Genomic DNA, 18,538 nt, shown 5'->3' with positions numbered 1-18,538 from the left:
GAAAAAAATAGATAAATTGGATTACTTCAAAATGAAAACATCAGTGCAACAGAGTGAAAAGGCAACCTACGGAACAGGAGAAAATATTTGCAAATCATGTCTGATAAGAGGTTAATATCCAGAATATATAAAGAACTACAACCAAACAAAATCCAAAACCTGATTATAAAATGGGTAAAGCACTGAAATAGACACTTCTCCAAAGACGTACAAATGTCCAGTAAGCACATGAAAATATGTTCAACATCACTAGTCAGGAGGGAAATACAAATCAAAACCACAATGAGTTACTACCTCACACTCATTAGGATGGCTACTATTAAACAAAACAAGTAAAAACAGAAAACAACAAGTGGTGACAAGGATGTGGAAAAACTGGAATCCTTGTGCACTCCTGATGGGAATGTAAAATGGTGCAGTCACTTTGGAAAACAAAATAGTGGTTCCTCAAAACATTAAAAATAGAAAAAAAAAAAAAGAAAGAAAGAAAGAAAGAAAGAAATGATCTAGCAATTCCACTTCTAGGCATATACCCAAAAGAGTTGAAAGCAGGGTCTAAAAGAGATATTTGTGCACCTATGTTCCAGCAGCATTATTCACAATAGCCAAAACGTGGAAGCAACCCAAGTGGCCATCTATGGATGAATAAACAAAATGTATTATACACATACAATGGAATATTATTCAGCCTTTAAAAGGAAGGAAGTTCTGAGGCATGCTACAACATGGATGAACTTTGACAACATTATGCTAAGTCAGTCACAAAAAGACTTCACTTGTATGAGGTACATAGTGCACTCAAATTCAGAGACAGAAATTAGAAGGGTGACTGCCAAGGGTTGGGGGGAGAAGAGAATGAATTATTGTTTAACGGATATAGTTTGCATTTTGCAACATAAAAGAGTTCTACAGATTGGCTGTACGATGTGAATGTACTTATTAACACTACTGAACTGTACACCTAAAAATGGTTAAGATGGTAAGTTTTATATTGCAGATTTTACCACAATTTTTAAAAATTCTTATCACAACAGGAAAAGGGATATTTAAAAAAATATAACATCACTCTTTGCTTAAAACCTTCCAAAGGCTTCCATAATACACAGAATTGAAACTTCTTTCCCTGGCTTACCAAGATCCACTTGATCTAGTCTGTGCCTACCCCTTCAACCTCATCTCATACCACCACTTCCTCCCTCATCCACCTGGCTTGGGCACATCAGCTTTCCTTCTGTTTGTTTCAATTTCTAGCCTTATGGCCTTTGCACTAGCTGTTTCTCTCTCCCTAGCATGTTCTCCTATGGCCCAGATTTTCTCGATTTGTTCTTTTCCATCTGTCAGATCTTAGCTTAAGTGTCACCTTCTTAAAGGCCTTCCCTAACACCTAATCTAGAGTAGCCAACTGCCCAATTACTTGCACAGTGCTTAAGAGTATCTGATTATTTACTGGTTTACATATACAGTTCATTTTCTGTCCCATCCACAAAAAATAAGCACCCAAAGAACAAGGACCTTCTTTTCACCATGGTACCCTGGTGACTCAATTATCCCTGGCACATAGTAGGCACTTACAAGTATTTGCTGAATGAATAAATGCACAATTTTTTAAAAATGACCTAAAGCTCCACAATTAAAGACAAGTTAAATAAATTACCATGAACCCTTATGGTGGAACATTATGTAGACATTTTAACTGATGTTTCATGTATATATAATGTGCAGATTATATTTTTCAAGATGGCCATGAAACGTTCTCCCATCCTTCATTCTCTTCTTATTATGTAGACATTCCTCCCCAGTGGTAGGATTGATGCTCTCTCCTCTTGAATTTGGGCAGGCCTGTAACTATGGTGGAAGTGAAGCTTTGTGACTTCTGAAGTTAGGTCATAAAAGGCCATACAGCACCTGTGTGGTCCTCTTGGGACAGTCACTCTTAGAATCAAAGCTATCATACTGTGAGGAAGCCCATGCTACATATAGGTGCTCAGGCTGAGGGCCCCAGTTGAAGTCCCAGCTGACAACCAGCATCAACCATCAGACATGTGAGTGAAGACATCGAGATGACTCCAACCTTAGCCACCATCTGACTGCAACTGCATGAGAAATTCCAAGCAAGAGCCCACCTAGCTGAGCACAGGAAACCCCAGAACCATGAAAGATACTAAAAGATATGCTTTGCACCACTGAGTTTTAGGATAATTAATTACACAGCCATAGATAATCAGTGCTTTAGTTTTGTTTTAACCATCCAGAGAATGCAAAGAAAAATTTGAAGAAAAAAATGTATGTTAAGAGTGTTATCTATTGAAAGATGGTACGGTTACTTATGACATATTCTATTTCCCCACATTTCCCTAATGGAACACATGTAACAATATAATACGAGGCACATGGACTTCCCTGGTGGTCCAGGGGTTAAGAATCCACCTGCCAATGCAGGGGACACAGGTTTGAGCCCTGGTCCGGGAAGATCCCACATGCCGCAGAGCAACTAAGCCTGTGTGCCACAACTACTGAGCCTGCGCTCTAGAGCCCATGAGCCACAACTACTGCAGCCCTCGTGCCTAGAGGCTGTGCTCCACGACAAACAGAAGCCACCGCAATGAGAAGCACGACGAAGAGTAGCCCCCGCTCACCGCAACTAGAGAAAGCCCGCGCGCAGCAACGAAGACCCAAGGCAGCAAGCAAGCAAGCAATAAATAAATAAATAAATAAAATAATAATAATACGAGGTATAGGGAGATTTTTTAAGCACAAGGGGCAAGAACAATAAAAGGACCTTTAACTGACATTTTTTAACTGACCAGAGAAGATTTAGGAATGGTCAATAAACATATAAAAAGACACTCAGCATAGTTAGTCACTAGAGAAATGCAAGTTAAAACCGCAATAAGATGCCACTTCACACTCATTACAGTGGCTATAACTTAAAAGACAACTAGGGGCTTCCCTGGTGGTGCAGTGGTTAAGAATCCACTGGCTAATGCAGGGGACACGGGTCCGAGCCCTGGTCCGGGAAGATCCCACATGCCGCGGAGCAACTAAGCCCATGCGCCACAGCTACTGAGCCTGCGCTCTAGAGCCCGCAAGCCACAACTACTGAGCCCGTGTGCCACAACTACTGAAGCCCGCGTGCCTAGAGCCCGTGCTCTGCAACAAGAGAAGCCACCGCAATGAGAAGCCCGTGCACCGCAACGAAGAGTAGCCCCCGCTTGCTGCAACTAGAGAAAGCTGCACACAGCAACAAAGAACCAAAGCAGCAATCAATCAATCAGTCAATCTATAAAAGACAACCAGGAAAAAAGTATTGGCATGTATGTGAAGAAATTGGAACCCTCAAGCATTTGTTGGAATGCAAAATGGTGCAGCCACTTTGGAAAAGTTTGGCAGATCCTCAAAGTGTTAAAATCATGTGAAAACAAAAACATACTCACAGGCAAATGTTCACAGCAGTGTTATTCACAATAACCAAAGCATGCAAACAAATATCCACTAACTGGGGAATTGATAAACAAAATGTGCTAGATCCACACAATGGAATATTATTCACCCATAAAAAGGAATGAAGTACTGATTTATGCTACAACATAGACAAACCCATGAAATCATCATGCTAAGCGAGAGAAGCCAGACACAAAAGGCCACATATTGTGTGATTAGAACAGGCAAATCCTTAGAGACAGAAAGATTTGTGGTTGCCTGGAGCTGGCGGGAAGGAATAATGGGGAATGATTGTTAATGGGTATAGGTTTTTGGGGGGTGGTGGTGATAAGTGTTCTAAAATTAGATAGTAGAGATAGATAAACAATTCTTTGAATATACTAAAAACCACTGTTTGCAAAGATGAAAAATATTTTACACAAATATAATTTTTAAAAATCTGGTTAATACTAAAATTCCAATTGCTGTTACTTCTGGGGAGAGGGATTGAAGGTAGTGCTGCATATCTTTTTACAATCAACATGTAATTTTTTAAAAAACTAAAAACTTAAAAGATTAAGACAAAAGGAAGTATATAGTCATGGAAGAAAAACCAGTAGCACATTTCCCATCTTTCTGAAAGCAGTCTGTGTGGGAATACCTGTACACAAATTGGATTGGTACCGTCTTCCATGACAAAGGGCCTGAAGGCTAGCACAAGGAAGTTTTGTCCAGAAAAGACTTCTGCTCTGAGTAGCCATTCACATGCAGTTTAGAAAGAACTCTCCATTTCCCTCTCTCAAATGGCCAGCCTTCCCAGAAGTATTACCAGGCCACTATGGAAGAGTGTACCATTGAGGCTACAAATTAATTCATCTCACCTGAAGGAACAGTCTCCTTTTACCAAATTGTTCAATGTTTTATCTCATTCTCAGGACAGACCTAATCCCCCATGTCAAGCTTGTTCTCACTGTGAAGATGACTACTTAATAATCCCAAGGTGACATTAGCTGATTTAGGTTAACTTCAATATCTAAGTGAAACATAAATATGCTATCACAATCACATTTTTGTGTTATTCTTTATACTTTTAAACTGCTTCTACATAACCATCACATTTGATCAGTGCAATACAGCAATATACAATGTGAGGTTTCTTATAAAGAAGCACAGATTTCTGAGTATGAATCAGGGCAGGGGTGTCAGGTTAGAGAAGCCTGGAGTAACAAATAGTCATGAATCACAATGGAGGCCAAAAGGAGCTGGTCAAGAAAAAACTGACAGGCACAGATTACCTGCCAAGTGACTTGGTTCACTGTGATTCTCCAGGGCCTTCTCCACTTGAAGATATTTTCTCCTGAGCGTGTCAGAGTTGAGTGGGTAAAGCTACATTAGGAACAGATTTCTTCAGATGGTCAAGTACAGACTCTGAATTAGGTAGCTTGTGTTTGAATCCCAGTTTTACTAACTGGGTAACCTTGGGGAAACTACTTAATCTATGTCTCACATTCCTCACCTACAAATGGGGATAAAACAACCCCTATTTCAAAGGGTGTTTAGAAGGTAATCTTCTCCCAATACTCCTATATCCCTTACCTGATTTATTATTCTTCATAACACAAATGAACTAACAGTATCTTTATTTATGTCTTGCCATCTCCCTAACCCACTTACAGAGAGCAAGCTCCATAAGAGTAAAGATTCCTGTCTGTTTTGTTCAATACACTGTCCCCAGTGCCTAGAACAATGCTTAGCTCATAGTAGGTACTCAAATATTGATATATAATAAGTAAGTATTTGCTACCTGGAAATTATGGGGTATGACATTGTGAATGAATATAAAAATATTGCTGGAGGGCTTTGTGTGAATTGCTATGCCCAATATAAACTGAACATGAGAGTAAGTAACTCACAGTAGTTAACAGTAAACCTCAGAGCTGGAAACAGCTCCTTCCGGCACTGTAAGTTACAAGCCGATGTATAGCAGCAGAGAAACTTAAGTTGGAAAACAAGCCAAACCATGGAATTTGGGGGCTTGCCACCACTTCCAAGGTTGTAGAATGGAGGTCCGACAAATGGACTGGCCCTTTTTCTCCTTGGTTCCACTCACATCACACATGAATTAGTTAAAATTCAGACAACGTTTAAGAAAAATCAACTTTTGTTCCCAAATCTGAGAAATGGACCATGCCTGAAAGCTAAGTGAGGATAATAAGCAAAGCATCAATATGTGTTTTGACAATGTGCTCAGAATAGCTAGACAATTACTTTACATGGCTTGTATCAGGGATAGAAGATGTGATCTAGCTGCAGCACTCCAGGGTGACTCCTGAACAAGTCTCTTCTCCCACTGGGGTCACAGCTTGCAAGTTTATTTTAAAAAGAGGGTTGAATTAGCTGTACTCTATAATCCCTTCAATTCTCAGAGAGAGAGAGAGAGAGAACACACATACCTATCCAAGTGGCATATATCAGGCAGCAGGTTTTGTTGTTGCTTTTGCAAAACCAATACCCATTTATTATAGAAAGAAAGAAGTCAGAAGCTGCTACAAACACAGAAATCTGATTCTTGTCCTATCCACCACTCTCCTCCCCAGAATGATGTCTAATGATCCTATTCAAAGCTGCAATCTGTAACATCCAACTCTTGGTGGTCCTCATCCCACTTATTCTGCTGTACGTTTCTTTAATCCATTGTGCTTATTGTAGCATACTATATAACTTATGTGTTATGTTTATTTTTATTGTCTGCCTCCCCCAGTTAGACTGCACACTCATGAAAAAACAGCAATTTTTGTTTTGTATCCTGATACATTCCCTAAGTGCCAAGAAACATAGCTGCCTATCAACAAATATTATTTGCTGACTGAATCAGTTGAATCAATTATAAATATAGTCAAGAGACCCTAATCCATTCTCTCCACTTCCCTCTGGGAAACCATCATAAATATATGCATGGTAGGCAGGAGAGGAGAGCAGTTTCTGACAGTTCTTTGATCTGCTGATCAAGTGACAAAAATCCCTAAAATTTCTCTTCCCTCCCCCCATGTATTTCAGGAAAGATCCTATCCTAAAAGCACAAAATCAGTCATACAAAGATTCAGAAATTAGGAGGAAAACCATTTTAAAGTAGATAAAAAGTATCCTGCAGAAATGGACAGAAATCTCATCTCTAGGCTCTAAACCTGGAGACAGAACAGAGAATAGTCTGGCTTCTCCACTGTAAATGAACAATGGATAGAGGCATATTATACCCATCTGCGGAAAGAAATTTTAACCCCCAAACATCTTTACAATGATGTAACACAATTCTTTGTAATATTACTGACCGAAAGTGATTTTGCCTTTTCTATCAGTCTTATTTTCAAATGCTCGTCTAAAATCTGTGGTATACTGAATTTTAGGGAGCTAACTATATAGTTCAGAAGTCTTTTTCAGTGGCTTGTTTCTAAAAGAAGTTAAAAGTTAAACCCATGCCTCTGGATTACTATCAATAATAAGAGAGAATCTGGAATACTAAAAGCATACCACTCTCTCTGTAAACAGACTGAAATCTGACTGAGCAAAGCTCACAAAGACAGAGAGATCAACACACAGAACAAAAAGGCCATTTGGAAAATCCCAATGATCAACCAACATCTTGATCGAGCTCCAACAGGATGAGGGAGGAGGATCTTGATTACAACAGCACAGAAAAACAGCACTTGGATTGGTCTGCCTGGGGAAACTACCAGGGGAGTGATACATTCCTGCATACAAGACACAGGAAGTGGGAGGGAGACCACTGGAAACTGATGATGGAAAAGACTAAATTTAAGCCCATCCAATATCAGCAGCCAGAGGTTCCAAACACCAAGCCCACATTAGTATCTACTTCAAGGGCTGGGCCATCAAGGGTGCTGATGAGTACTGGAAAGCCCCCAAAGACCAGTTTCTTTAGAGATAAAAAGAACACAAGCAAAATACCAAAAGTCTGGGCCTGATTTAAAAAATAAAAAAGGCCCAAAGCAGGCTTCTTTTGCATGAATCAGACAGGTTCCACCGTCATTCCTCAACATTTAAATTGGGCTTTGGAAACAGAGCCAAAAAAAAAAAAAAAGAAGTAAGCATGAGAATAAGCCATAATACAATCAACTACAAAACAAACAAATTGGAATGTCTGAGATATTTCAAATTGGAAACAGATACAAATTGCTGAAATAGTTATCAGCTTTGGGAGCACCTGTTCGTATATTAAGATAATCCATCCAGGCTGTGCAGGAAAAGAAGCGCAGTGACAGAGACAGGAACGGGAGTAAGGAAATGGGTTATCAGTAGTCCAGCCCACCTCCTGGGAATTATCTGCAAGTTTTCTGGAGCAGTCTAGTGAGCTGGCACACAAACCAGCAAGGCTCTCTGCATCTCAACATTGTGCCCCCCAAGTCACACTCTTCTGCCCCTATGACCAGAGTTATGCAAGTGAATCCAGTGATATAAGGGCAGCATGCATTTTCACCATTGTAGACATCAACACGGACCTCACCTTGTCACTGTCATCATGACAAATGTGGTCGTGATGGATGGACTGGCACTGAAAAGAAGCACCAACACTACCTACAAGAGAAAGGGAGGAAAAGTTAAGATGCAATAATTCCTTACATTTAAACTGCTTTACCAATTAAAAGTGCCTTTATATCCATCATCCCATCTAATCCTCAACAATACTCGGAAATAGGCAGGATAGGGATTGTTATTCGTGCAGTTTGAGCAAAACAAAACACAGACAGGCTGACTTGCACAAAGGAGCAGTCAGTGAAGTGGCAGGTCTGAAACCAGAACCCCATTATTCAAACCCCTAATTCACCACTTTCTACTACACTGAGTGGTTAGTTTTCAGAGTAAGGCCACCTAAATAAGCACAACAGCCTTCAATAGGCAAACTTCTATTTAGAAAAAAGTATACTGCTTTTCAGACTACACATACTTTCTTTGAGAAAAAAATTGACCCTATAAATTTTCAGCATACAAATAACACAATCTAATACACAATCGTAAGATTATAAATATGTTTTTATTACTTTAAAAAGTACACATTTTTAATATACACAACCATTTGTTAATTTGAAGAACTATCTCCTAATAACTGCTCTATGACAACAGTGACATTTCTAACCAATAGGAAAACAAATGACATTAAAAAAATAATCTTGGAGTAAGAAAAACCTTCTGAAAGATGATAATACTAAAACAAGAAGGCATAAATGAAAAAAAATGAGCATGCATGACTGTGGACCAAAGATGAGCAAAACCCGTTCTCCCTATGTATGAGAATTCAACCTCGGGTTAATCCCTGTTAACCTGATTAAACAGCATGCCACCTATGTTACCTGGCAACATTTCTTACGACAGAAATTACCAAATTAGTAAATTGTATCTGGACTGGAAGTACAATAGCCACTTAGTAGGAAGCCACGTTCTTGAACTTCTCTGAGTATGATGACATGTTACCTAATTAGGCATGTCCTGGCAAAAGACCCTGGAAACTATGCCCACGGAGTTCTCTGCACCACACAATGTGAATCTCATCTCTTTGAACCTAAGCTGTGAGAAGAGTACTTCAGACCTAAGCTGTGAGAAGAGCACTTCAGAAAGAATGAACTGCTGCGAGGACTCCCACTGTCTTACTGATAAGTTATAGCTTCTGTCCTATATCCTTCTGAATAAATGTTGCCAAGTGAGACCTACGGTGGTTTTACCAGTCTGAATGTGCAAATGTTTAGTTGAACCTAAGAAAACATCCCCCTGTCACTCCTGTGGACGTTACACTAACAAATAAAATTATAAAATTTACAATGCCGTCAATTCAGATGTCCAATTATTCTATATGCTTGAGAAAGAATGCTGCCAACTAAACTTTGACACATTTTCTTAATAATAAAAATTTTTGTTTTACACTTATTGAAATAACTCTTTTAGACTTTAAAGGTAGATTTTTATCATATATTACTCTTATGCATTCATAAAAAGAAAATAAGAAAATAATTGGCAATAACAGAGAAAATTATTAAAAACTACAAAGGATAAAAAGTCCTAGGGGAATTCCCTGCAGGTCCAGTGGTTAGGACTCGGCGCTTTCTTTCACTGCCGGGAACCCAGGTTCAATCCCTGGTCAGTGAACTAAGATCCTACAAGCCTTGCAGCGCAGCCAAAAAAAAAAAAACAGTCCTTACTAGATAACTTTACCAGATAATTTCTTCAAATATACAGAATCAATAATCCCAGTGACAGTGACTATTCCTAACTTCCCAATATAAACTGTTGTTTCCCAACTCATTTTATATGACATTGATTATAAAATATAAAAAGGATCAAAATAAGAAAACAACCTCACTGAAACACAGGAATAAAAATACTAAATAAAGTTGTAACATACAGTATATATGTGTGTGTGTGTGTGTGTATATATATAGATATAGATATAGATATAGCATACTGACAGCATATGTAATATAGTGTGTCACTATAATCTGCTCAGCCTGATTCCTTAACTAATTCAATAAAAGAAAATTTATCAACAAAGTATTAGCATAAAAAAACAATTTTAAAAAGTCTGATCACATCAAAAGATCTTTCTAATTTCTATTTCTCGGAAATATTAATAAGCTTAACAAGTTTTTGCCACTGGATGACAATTCTGGGAAGGATGAGATGGGGGAAGGTACAGTTGCCAAAAAGTTACAATTATGGATAAGAATAATATAAACCATAGAGTTCCCACTGGTACTGATAACAGTTAACATCATTTCACATATTCAACAACCATAATTTGGAAGAAAGAATATATATACGACAATGTTCCCAAATACTAAAATCTCCTGTGATAGTAGAATGACAAATCTAATCACAACATAAACTATTCTGTCAAAAATTCGGTAGATGAGGGCTTCCCTGGTGGCGCAGTGGTTAAGAATCCACCTGCCAATGCAGAGGACATGGGTTCGAGCCCTGGTCCAGGAAGATCCCACATGCCACGAAGCAACTAAGTTCATGTGCCACAACTACTAAGCCTGCACTCTAGAGCCTGGGAGCCACAACTACTGAGCCCACGTGCCACAACTACTGAAGCCTGCGCACCTACAGCCCGTGCTCCACAACAAGACAAGCCACCGCAATGAGAAGCCCACGCACCGCAACGAAGAGTAGCCCCCGCTGGCCGCAACTAGAGAAAGCCCGCGTGCAGCAACAAAGACCCAACACAGCCAAAAATAAAAATAAAATAATTTTTTTAAAAATCTGAATTATTAAAAAAAAATTCAGTAGATGAGTTTCAAGGAGTTAGTAAAAATTATACCTTCAGTCTCCTATTAGTCTAATATCATGTAATACTAAAGTTAGACTGGTGAAAAGAACCCTAAGAACTGATGATTATAAGCATACATTTAGATACCTTTCAAAGAGGTACCAAAACAGACATTTATCTTAGTCTTATGCAAAACCGCTGTATTTAACGTATCATGTTATGTGTGTTTCTCTTGGACACAGTCTAAGAAAAATGAAACTTTGTTAGAAATAGTTCACATAATACCATCTAATAACTATGAGGGAGACCACCATTTGGGACCATTGTCAAAAACTTGGACTCCATGAATTTGGAAAGATGAAGGTTGAGATACATTATTTAGCAACTTAAAAATCTCTTCCAAAAGAGAGTATTAAAAATAAATGAATAGACATCCACATACAAAAAAAAAGAACCTAGACACTAACCATACACCTTTCACAAAAATTAACTCAAAATGGATCATAGACCTAAATGTAAAACACAAAACTATAAAACTTCTAGAAGATAACAGGAAAAAATCTAAGTGTCCTTGGCTTGACACCAAAGCATAATCCATCAAGAAAAAAATGGTAAAATGGACTTCAATAAAATTAAAAACTTCTGCTCTGTGAAAGACACTTAAGAAAATGAAAAGACAACGCCACAGGCTGCTAGAAAGTATCTGCAAAATGCGTATCTAATAAAGGACTGATACCCAAAAGTATTCAAAGAACTCTTAAAATTCAACAGTAATGGGAATTCCCTGGTGGTCCAGTGGTTAGGACTCGGTGCTTTCATAACGGGGCCCTGGTTTGATCCCTTGGGGAACTAAGATCCCACAAGCTGCGCAGCCAAAAAAAAAAAAAACCGAAAAACAAAAAACTCAACAGGAAGAAAATAGAACCCAATTTTTAAATGGGCAAGGTTTCTCTCTTTGATTTTTTCCCCTGAATATCAGAATTCACTCCTTTGCCACAAAGGGAAGGGCCCTTTGCTGGAAAACAATGCAGAAGCATCCCAGAGGCAAATGAAAGCACAAAAGCACCAGTTTCCCTCTCCAGCTGTCCCTGCCCCATAAGAAAAAGAATGTAGACAGATCACTCAAACTGAACTCCTGAAGAATAAAATACAGATTGTAAGCAACTTTGGATAGCTAGTCAGGGAAAGAAGCACACAGAGGCAAAAGAAGAAACCTTCTATACTAAAATAAAGGAGCCAATTTTTGAAAATTGAAAGAATCTAGCCAAACATACATTAAATGACAGTGTTTACCACGAGTTTTCTGATGTTTTCAAATGCATTTTATAAAGTTATTATTCCTGCTCAAGAACCTACCCTGGCACTCCACTACTCAAGGCATAAAGTCCATGTCTGAATCCTCCACTCCCCATGAGCAATGTGGCAGGATGCTTCCATGCAGACGAGGCTTGTTCCTCCACCTGGTGGGCACTCAGTGCTCTCCTCACACCAGCATGACAGTTCTCTCTCTAGGTTCTTAACCAAGACTTACATGGGAATAAAATTTTATCTTTATTTTCATTAACTTGAAACTAAATGTAAAAAATCTACTCTATTATGAATATAACAATAAACCACATTAGGATTGACAGTACCTGTGATTTTGTCTCTAATAAAAACCACATATATTTTCATATAATACAGTTGCTGGAGGTATATTGCAATATCATTTACACTTATCATTACTTTAAATTTACAGTAGCTATTAGGCCCACTGCTAGAATGTGTTATTTAATACATTAAATATAATAACAAATATATTTTTATCACAAATTAGTTTTTAATATTTTGATAACTACATTCCAGTATGATTGGTTTTCTTTGTAATCTCATGTATTTTATTTTATGCAATTAAAAGTATTCTCCTGGGAAGGGGCCTATAAACTTCATCTGATTACCAAAGGAGTCCATGACACACCCAAAACAGTTACAAACCCCCAAAATGGTTAGCAGAAAGTGCTGGGACCAGAGGGAGAACCAGATCAGGAGTGTTATCAGGGAAAATAGATGTGCAACATCTTGGGAAGAGTCAGACAAGTATGTGAAATCGAGGGAAGAGAAGAGAAGTGAGGGCTCAAGTCGGGGTATGAAGCCCATAGTTTAGAACTAGGAAACACAAAGACGTCGAGGTTGAAACAGTGGCGGCAAGTGGAGAAGTTTCCGAGCAACTGCCAAGAATATCAGATAGTGTTTTAAGTCCACAGGGGTAAAGGTAGTGAGGTAAAGCAGAGACATTATTTGTCATGTTCCCGGAGACCACTATACTGCAAAATCTAATGGTCAATTCTGAATCCTCACCTTTCTTGATCTACTGGCAGCATTTGACCCAGCTGACCCTACTCTCCTTCGTGAAACCCTTTTCGTCACATGGCCTCACAGAAGCTTCCTACATCACTGACTGCCACTCAGTCCCATTTGCTGGATTCTCATCTTCCCATTATAAAGGTTGGAATGTCCCGAGGATCAATCCTCAGACTTCTCTTTTCTATCTATATTCACTCCTTTAGTGATCCCAACTAGTCCCGTGGCTGATGACACCAAAATCTTTATTTCCAAGCTCTGACTCTCCCACCTCCCACCCCAAGGAAACCCAGATTTCTATATTCTGCTACCTATTCGAAATCACTTAGATATCTAAACAGCATCTCAAACATAACATGTCCAAAACTGAGCTCTTGATCTTCTCCTCTAAACCTGCCTCCAGTTTCAGTAAATGGCAGAACTATTCACCAGCTGCTCTGGCCAAAACCCTTGGCATCTTCCTCAACTCCTCTCTTTAATTCACATCCCACATTTGATGAGTTGGCAAATCCTGTTGGTCCCACTTCAAAAATATGCCTGAAGTATAACTACTCAGCATCATCCACTGCGGCTACCCAAGCCAAAGCCTGGACTAATGCAATGGTTTCCTGACTGGTCTTAGTTCCACTCTTTCCCCATGAACTTTCCCTACCTCCTCCCCAGTCTATTTTCCACATAGTAGCACGAATGACCCTTTTCAAGGTTCAGATAGATCATGTCACTCCTCCTTTGAAAACCTTGTTCCGTCTCTCACTCAAAATAAAATCCAAAGTCCTTACTCCTTGGTCTACGAGGTCTCACATGACCTGGGTATCCTAGACCTTTCTGATCATGTCTCCTACCTCTTCTTCTTTCCTAAAAGGGAACTAAAACACAATAAACACACCTGTAGCAAATTATCATGCTATTATGTTATATCCTTAAAACACTGTCAAACAACACCATTTCTTTATATGCAGTAATAAGGCCTCTTAGTGCCAGGCCCATCTAGAACTCACACCCTCTTTGTTGACATGCAGCATGGTTTTCCAAATGTCATGTTCTCTCAAGGATAATAGGAATGTATCAATAACTGAAACTCTTCTGCACATTGCTTTGAAGAAAAAAAATGTACTGAGTTTGTGAAACATTAACATATAATCTTCTTAGATAAACATCAGCAGAAAACCATTGTTGAGATATATGCATATTCCTCGAAATCTGGGTATAAAAAACGAGGGGCATTAAACCACAAAACTGAACTGCAGAGACTTGGGCAAAGTGTGCACATCTCTTTAAAAGTGGTTAGGCTCTTGAAGTTGTCATGAAAATGTGGCATTTTGAGCACTCTTAGAATTATTCCTCAATGTGCACATGTAAGATGGGGGTTTGCATTGTAATAGTACTGGGTTAATCTAGAAGTATGAAGTGAGCCCCTCTCAAGCATTTCCTAGACTCATTTTTGGTTTTGTTTGTTTTTTTTGGCTGCACCATGCAGCTTGCAGGATCTTGGTTCCCTGACCAGGCACTGAACCCAGGCCCTTGGCAGTGAGAGCGTGGAGTCCTAACCACTGGATGCCAGGAAATTCCCAAAGATTTGAGGGTTTAAAAGTAAAGGTTTTGAGCTACGAAAGTGGACAATGGGGAGAGCAACAGCACCAACCTAAGCACCACGTGCTTTCTGACACCTGTTCTACAGGACCAAAAGCAGCGGCTCCCACTGGCCAAACTTTTACCAGTTTAAGCATTAAAAACAACAACAACAACAAGAAAAGACTGTAGCTGACCAAAACACATCATATCAATGAAAATCTGGGAGTCCCTTAATAGCAACTTTTAAAAAATCATGCATTTATCCTAACTTTTAGAGTAACTGAATAGCCCTAGTTCTACATTGCAGAAGAATGCCAGCTAATAGATACAGAAGGAATTTCAGAATTAGAAAACATCATTTTGCAAGCCCCATAAAACTGTTGATTCAGGCAAGGGTCACCAATTAGGCTAAAGTCATTAAGTGCATGGCTGATGGGGGTTTGTAAAGTGCCAAAGTAACGCTACCCACGTTATCTATAGTTGCAGGGAGAACCTAACTACACTGTAAAGAGACCTAATCCCGTCACCTTAATCCAATGGCCAATCTTATCATCATTAACAGTGGGCCAACCAGATGTGACTTCTGATGTGATACACTGTGAAATTCAGACATAAACTCTATTTGGCATCCAAGCAAAAAATACTTTCCTTGGCTCCATCGAACTACTGGATATAATTGGCAGTTTACAGGAAATACAAGGGATAGACATCACAGGAAGCAATCAGCTCATCCAAAACTTGGTTCTGCAGAAGTTCTCAATAAGTCGGTGTTATTATTATTATAAAAGGAAAAAGAAAAGATAGGAACTGTGCTAGATTAAAAGAAATTAAAGGAAACAGATACAATGTGCATACCAGATTGCATATTAGTTTAAATAAACTAGTTAAAAAGGATATTTGGGAGAGAATTGGAAAAATCTGAACATGGTAAAATTAGATGAGATGAAAACTTACTGAAATAAAATGTTAACTTAAAAAAAAGCGGAGCTTCCCTGGTGGTGCAGTGGTTAAGCATCCACCTGCCAATGCAGGGGACATGGGTTTGAGCCCTGGTCCAGGAAGATCCCACATGCCACGGAGCAACTAAGCCTGTGTGCCACAACTACTGAGCCTGCGCTCTAGAGCCTGCGAGCCACAACTACTGAGCCCACGTGCCACAACTACTGAAGCCCGCGCACTTAGAGCCCGTGCTCCGCAACAAGAGAAGCCACCGCAAGGAGAAGCCCGTGCACCACAACGAAGAGCAGCCCCCACTTGCCGCAACTAGAGAAAGCCCGCGCACAGCAACGAAGACCCAACGCAGCCAAAAAGAAAATAAAAATAAATAAATAAATAAATTTATTTTAAAAATAAATAAATTAAATAAAATAAGATTAAAAAAAGTGGAGTAGAGAATATGAATACTATGCTTTCATGATGGTTAAATAAATACGTATATGTGTACACAGATATACAAAGGAAACGTTCAGAAGAATATACACCATGATACTAACAATGGTAATCCCTGGGTGACAGGAGGAAATTTTTTTCTTATTTTTTGCTCATCTATATTTTCTGATTTTCCATGATGCCCATTAAAAAAAGGGCCTAGCTCCAAGGCTAGCTCCCAGTATCCCTAGCAATACTAGACCAAATAGGACAAACAAACTCAAGAAAAAAGACTCAAAAAAAAAAAAAAAGCAAGAAAGAAAAGAGGGAATTCCCTGGCAGTCTCGTGGTTAGGGCTCCTAGCTTCTACTGCAGGTGGGGCACAGGTTCGATCTCCGGTTGGGGAACTAAGATGCCGCAAGCCACACAGCAAGGCCAGGAAAAAAAAAAAAAAAAAAAGAGGACTCCAACAGCACCCCCATGACCATGAGCAGGATTCTTGAGGTGAACTATCCATTATCTTCTCTCTCCTTTGAGACCCTGTCTACAAAATAATCTTGGTGGCAACTGTTAGGATGTTCTGCTAAGATGCAACCGTTAGCCTGAGTGTAGGCAGGGATATTTTTAGCCCATTCTTTTTGTTATTAAGCTCCAGTCCAAATCTGTAATGGCTTCTGACAGAAGTACCCTGGCGAAGGCAGTTGAGACCAACCTATGAGCGCTTACCTGGCTCGTTCATGAAACCCCTCAAAGGTGATGTCTCTCTCCTCTCCATCCCATCCTCCCCCAAACACATACAGAGAACTGGGAGTAGAGACACAGAATCACTCGCCTGGCCTGGCTCAAGGACAGCATTGGGCAGGTAAGGACTGAACCTCATGCCTCAGTGATCTACCCAGGGCTTTTTATACACCAGTTAAGTACACGAGATGATGATCAAGGCTTGGAACAACTATTGTCCACACATACCAAGGAGGTCAAGTGATTAACTGGGGTCACAACTGGGCCAAGATGGAAATCATGTCTCAGACAGACTCTCCTTGATAATCCAAAGACTAGCAAGGGAGAATTCAATTATGCATTGTGGCAGATGGATTTATAAGTTCCAGCAAGGAGACAGTAAAATTCAGATAAAAGATGCTAGGTCTTACACTGCTTTTAGATTCTTTAGGACACTGGTACAGGCCCTTGCACATAGTGGGTATTCTATAAATTTAATTAATTATTCTGAAATCTGGTCCCATTTTCTGAGGTATTAACAACCCTTCCAAATCAGTCTTTTGAAAACTTAATTAGCCTACCAGCCACCACAATCCAAATAATTGGCATAGATACTAAAAAGCACCTGAACTCAATCAATAATATAAAAAAAACTAAACAGCTACTTTTTTGTTCATTCTACAATAAGAGAGACAGGTAGACTTTTTAAAAATCCAGCCCCAGGAACTTGCATGTACTTTATAAGTAACTGTCACTGTAATTACTGTCCAAAAGAGACTCTCAGCACTTAAGTCTAATTTTTTGGTTCTGCTCCCACATACTGTTTTTTCAGGGCCCTTTCCCTTTCACTCCAGCAGAAAGAATTTTTTTTAAGTGCCTGATTTTGTAGCAGGACACGAAAACATATTGAGCCTTATCCAATACTTGGCCTGGGGGCTGCTACACTCTGGAACATGATCTCTCTGGGTTTTAATCACATCACTTGCAGCAGCCTTCACAACTGCTACTGGGATACCAGAGTATATGGCACGGCTTTGAAGAAAAGTGCCAGGAAGGTTCCGAGTTTTAACAACCAACAATTTCCATATATCTGCTCCAAAGATTTAAGTATCAACCAATTGTTAAAACCCAACTTTATTTACACATCTATCCTCAATGCTTCAAGCTTTCTCCAAATGAACTTACAAAACAGGCTGCACTATTTTTAGAAATCTTACTTAAAACTTACTAGACAAACTCTATTAGCTAATAATACACTTTAAGACATTATTAGGGACTTCCCTGGTGGTGCAGTGATTAAGAATCTGCCTGCCAACGCAGGGGACATGGGTTCGATCCCTGGTACGGGAAGATCCCACATGTCATGGAGCAACTAAGCCCGTGCACCACAACTACTGAGCCTGTGCTCTAGAGCCCGCGAGCCACAACTACTGAAGCCTGCGCACCTAGAGCCTGTGCTCCGCAACAAGAGAAGCTACTGCAATGAGAAGCCCGCGCATCACAACGAAGAGTAGCCCCGGCTCGCTGCAACTAGAGAAAGCCCGCATGCAGCAACGAACACCCAACGCAGCCAAAAGAAATAAAAGGCATTATTAACGTAAGGTAAATGTTGATAAATAACATGCGAGGAAAAAGCCAGTCTTACTCTGTAAGTGACGATCAGTTGCTTATTGATTTTTACAATAAGTAATGATACTTCTAGCTACCTAGAGCAGAAAATTCAATTTCAGAGTCTCAGGATGTTTTGTTTTAAACAATTTTGTTGAGATACAATTCACATACCATTCAATTCATCCATTTAAAGTGTAAAGTTAAAAGTTTTTTTTTGGAATATTCACA

The 18,538-nt window shown here is 39.4% G+C and overlaps 2 protein-coding genes across 6 annotated transcripts in view; one reads left to right on the top strand and one right to left on the bottom strand.

Annotated features, from left to right (window-relative positions):
• CCIN (calicin) overlaps positions 1 to 18,538 on the top strand; it is a 399,321-nt gene that overhangs the window by 202,853 nt on the left and 177,930 nt on the right. The window lies entirely within an intron of this gene.
• Positions 1 to 18,538, bottom strand: part of RNF38 (ring finger protein 38) — a 123,593-nt gene that overhangs the window by 62,792 nt on the left and 42,263 nt on the right. For 4 of the 5 annotated variants that reach the window (XM_082468656.1, XM_082468659.1, XM_082468660.1 and 1 more), the window contains exon 2: positions 7,943 to 8,013. The exons of the other annotated variant lie outside the window; for it this stretch is intronic. In XM_082468656.1, coding sequence (XP_082324782.1) covers positions 7,943 to 8,013 — 71 coding nt within the window. The remainder of the gene's footprint in view (positions 1 to 7,942; positions 8,014 to 18,538) is intronic. 5 annotated transcript variants of the gene reach the window in all.

Source organism: Balaenoptera physalus (genome assembly GCF_965194825.1).
Source record: "Balaenoptera physalus genome assembly, chromosome: 7".
Taxonomy (NCBI): Eukaryota; Metazoa; Chordata; class Mammalia; order Artiodactyla; family Balaenopteridae; genus Balaenoptera; species Balaenoptera physalus.
The sequence above is the reverse complement of the archived record's forward strand: the minus strand, read 5'-3'. Positions and strand labels throughout refer to the sequence as shown.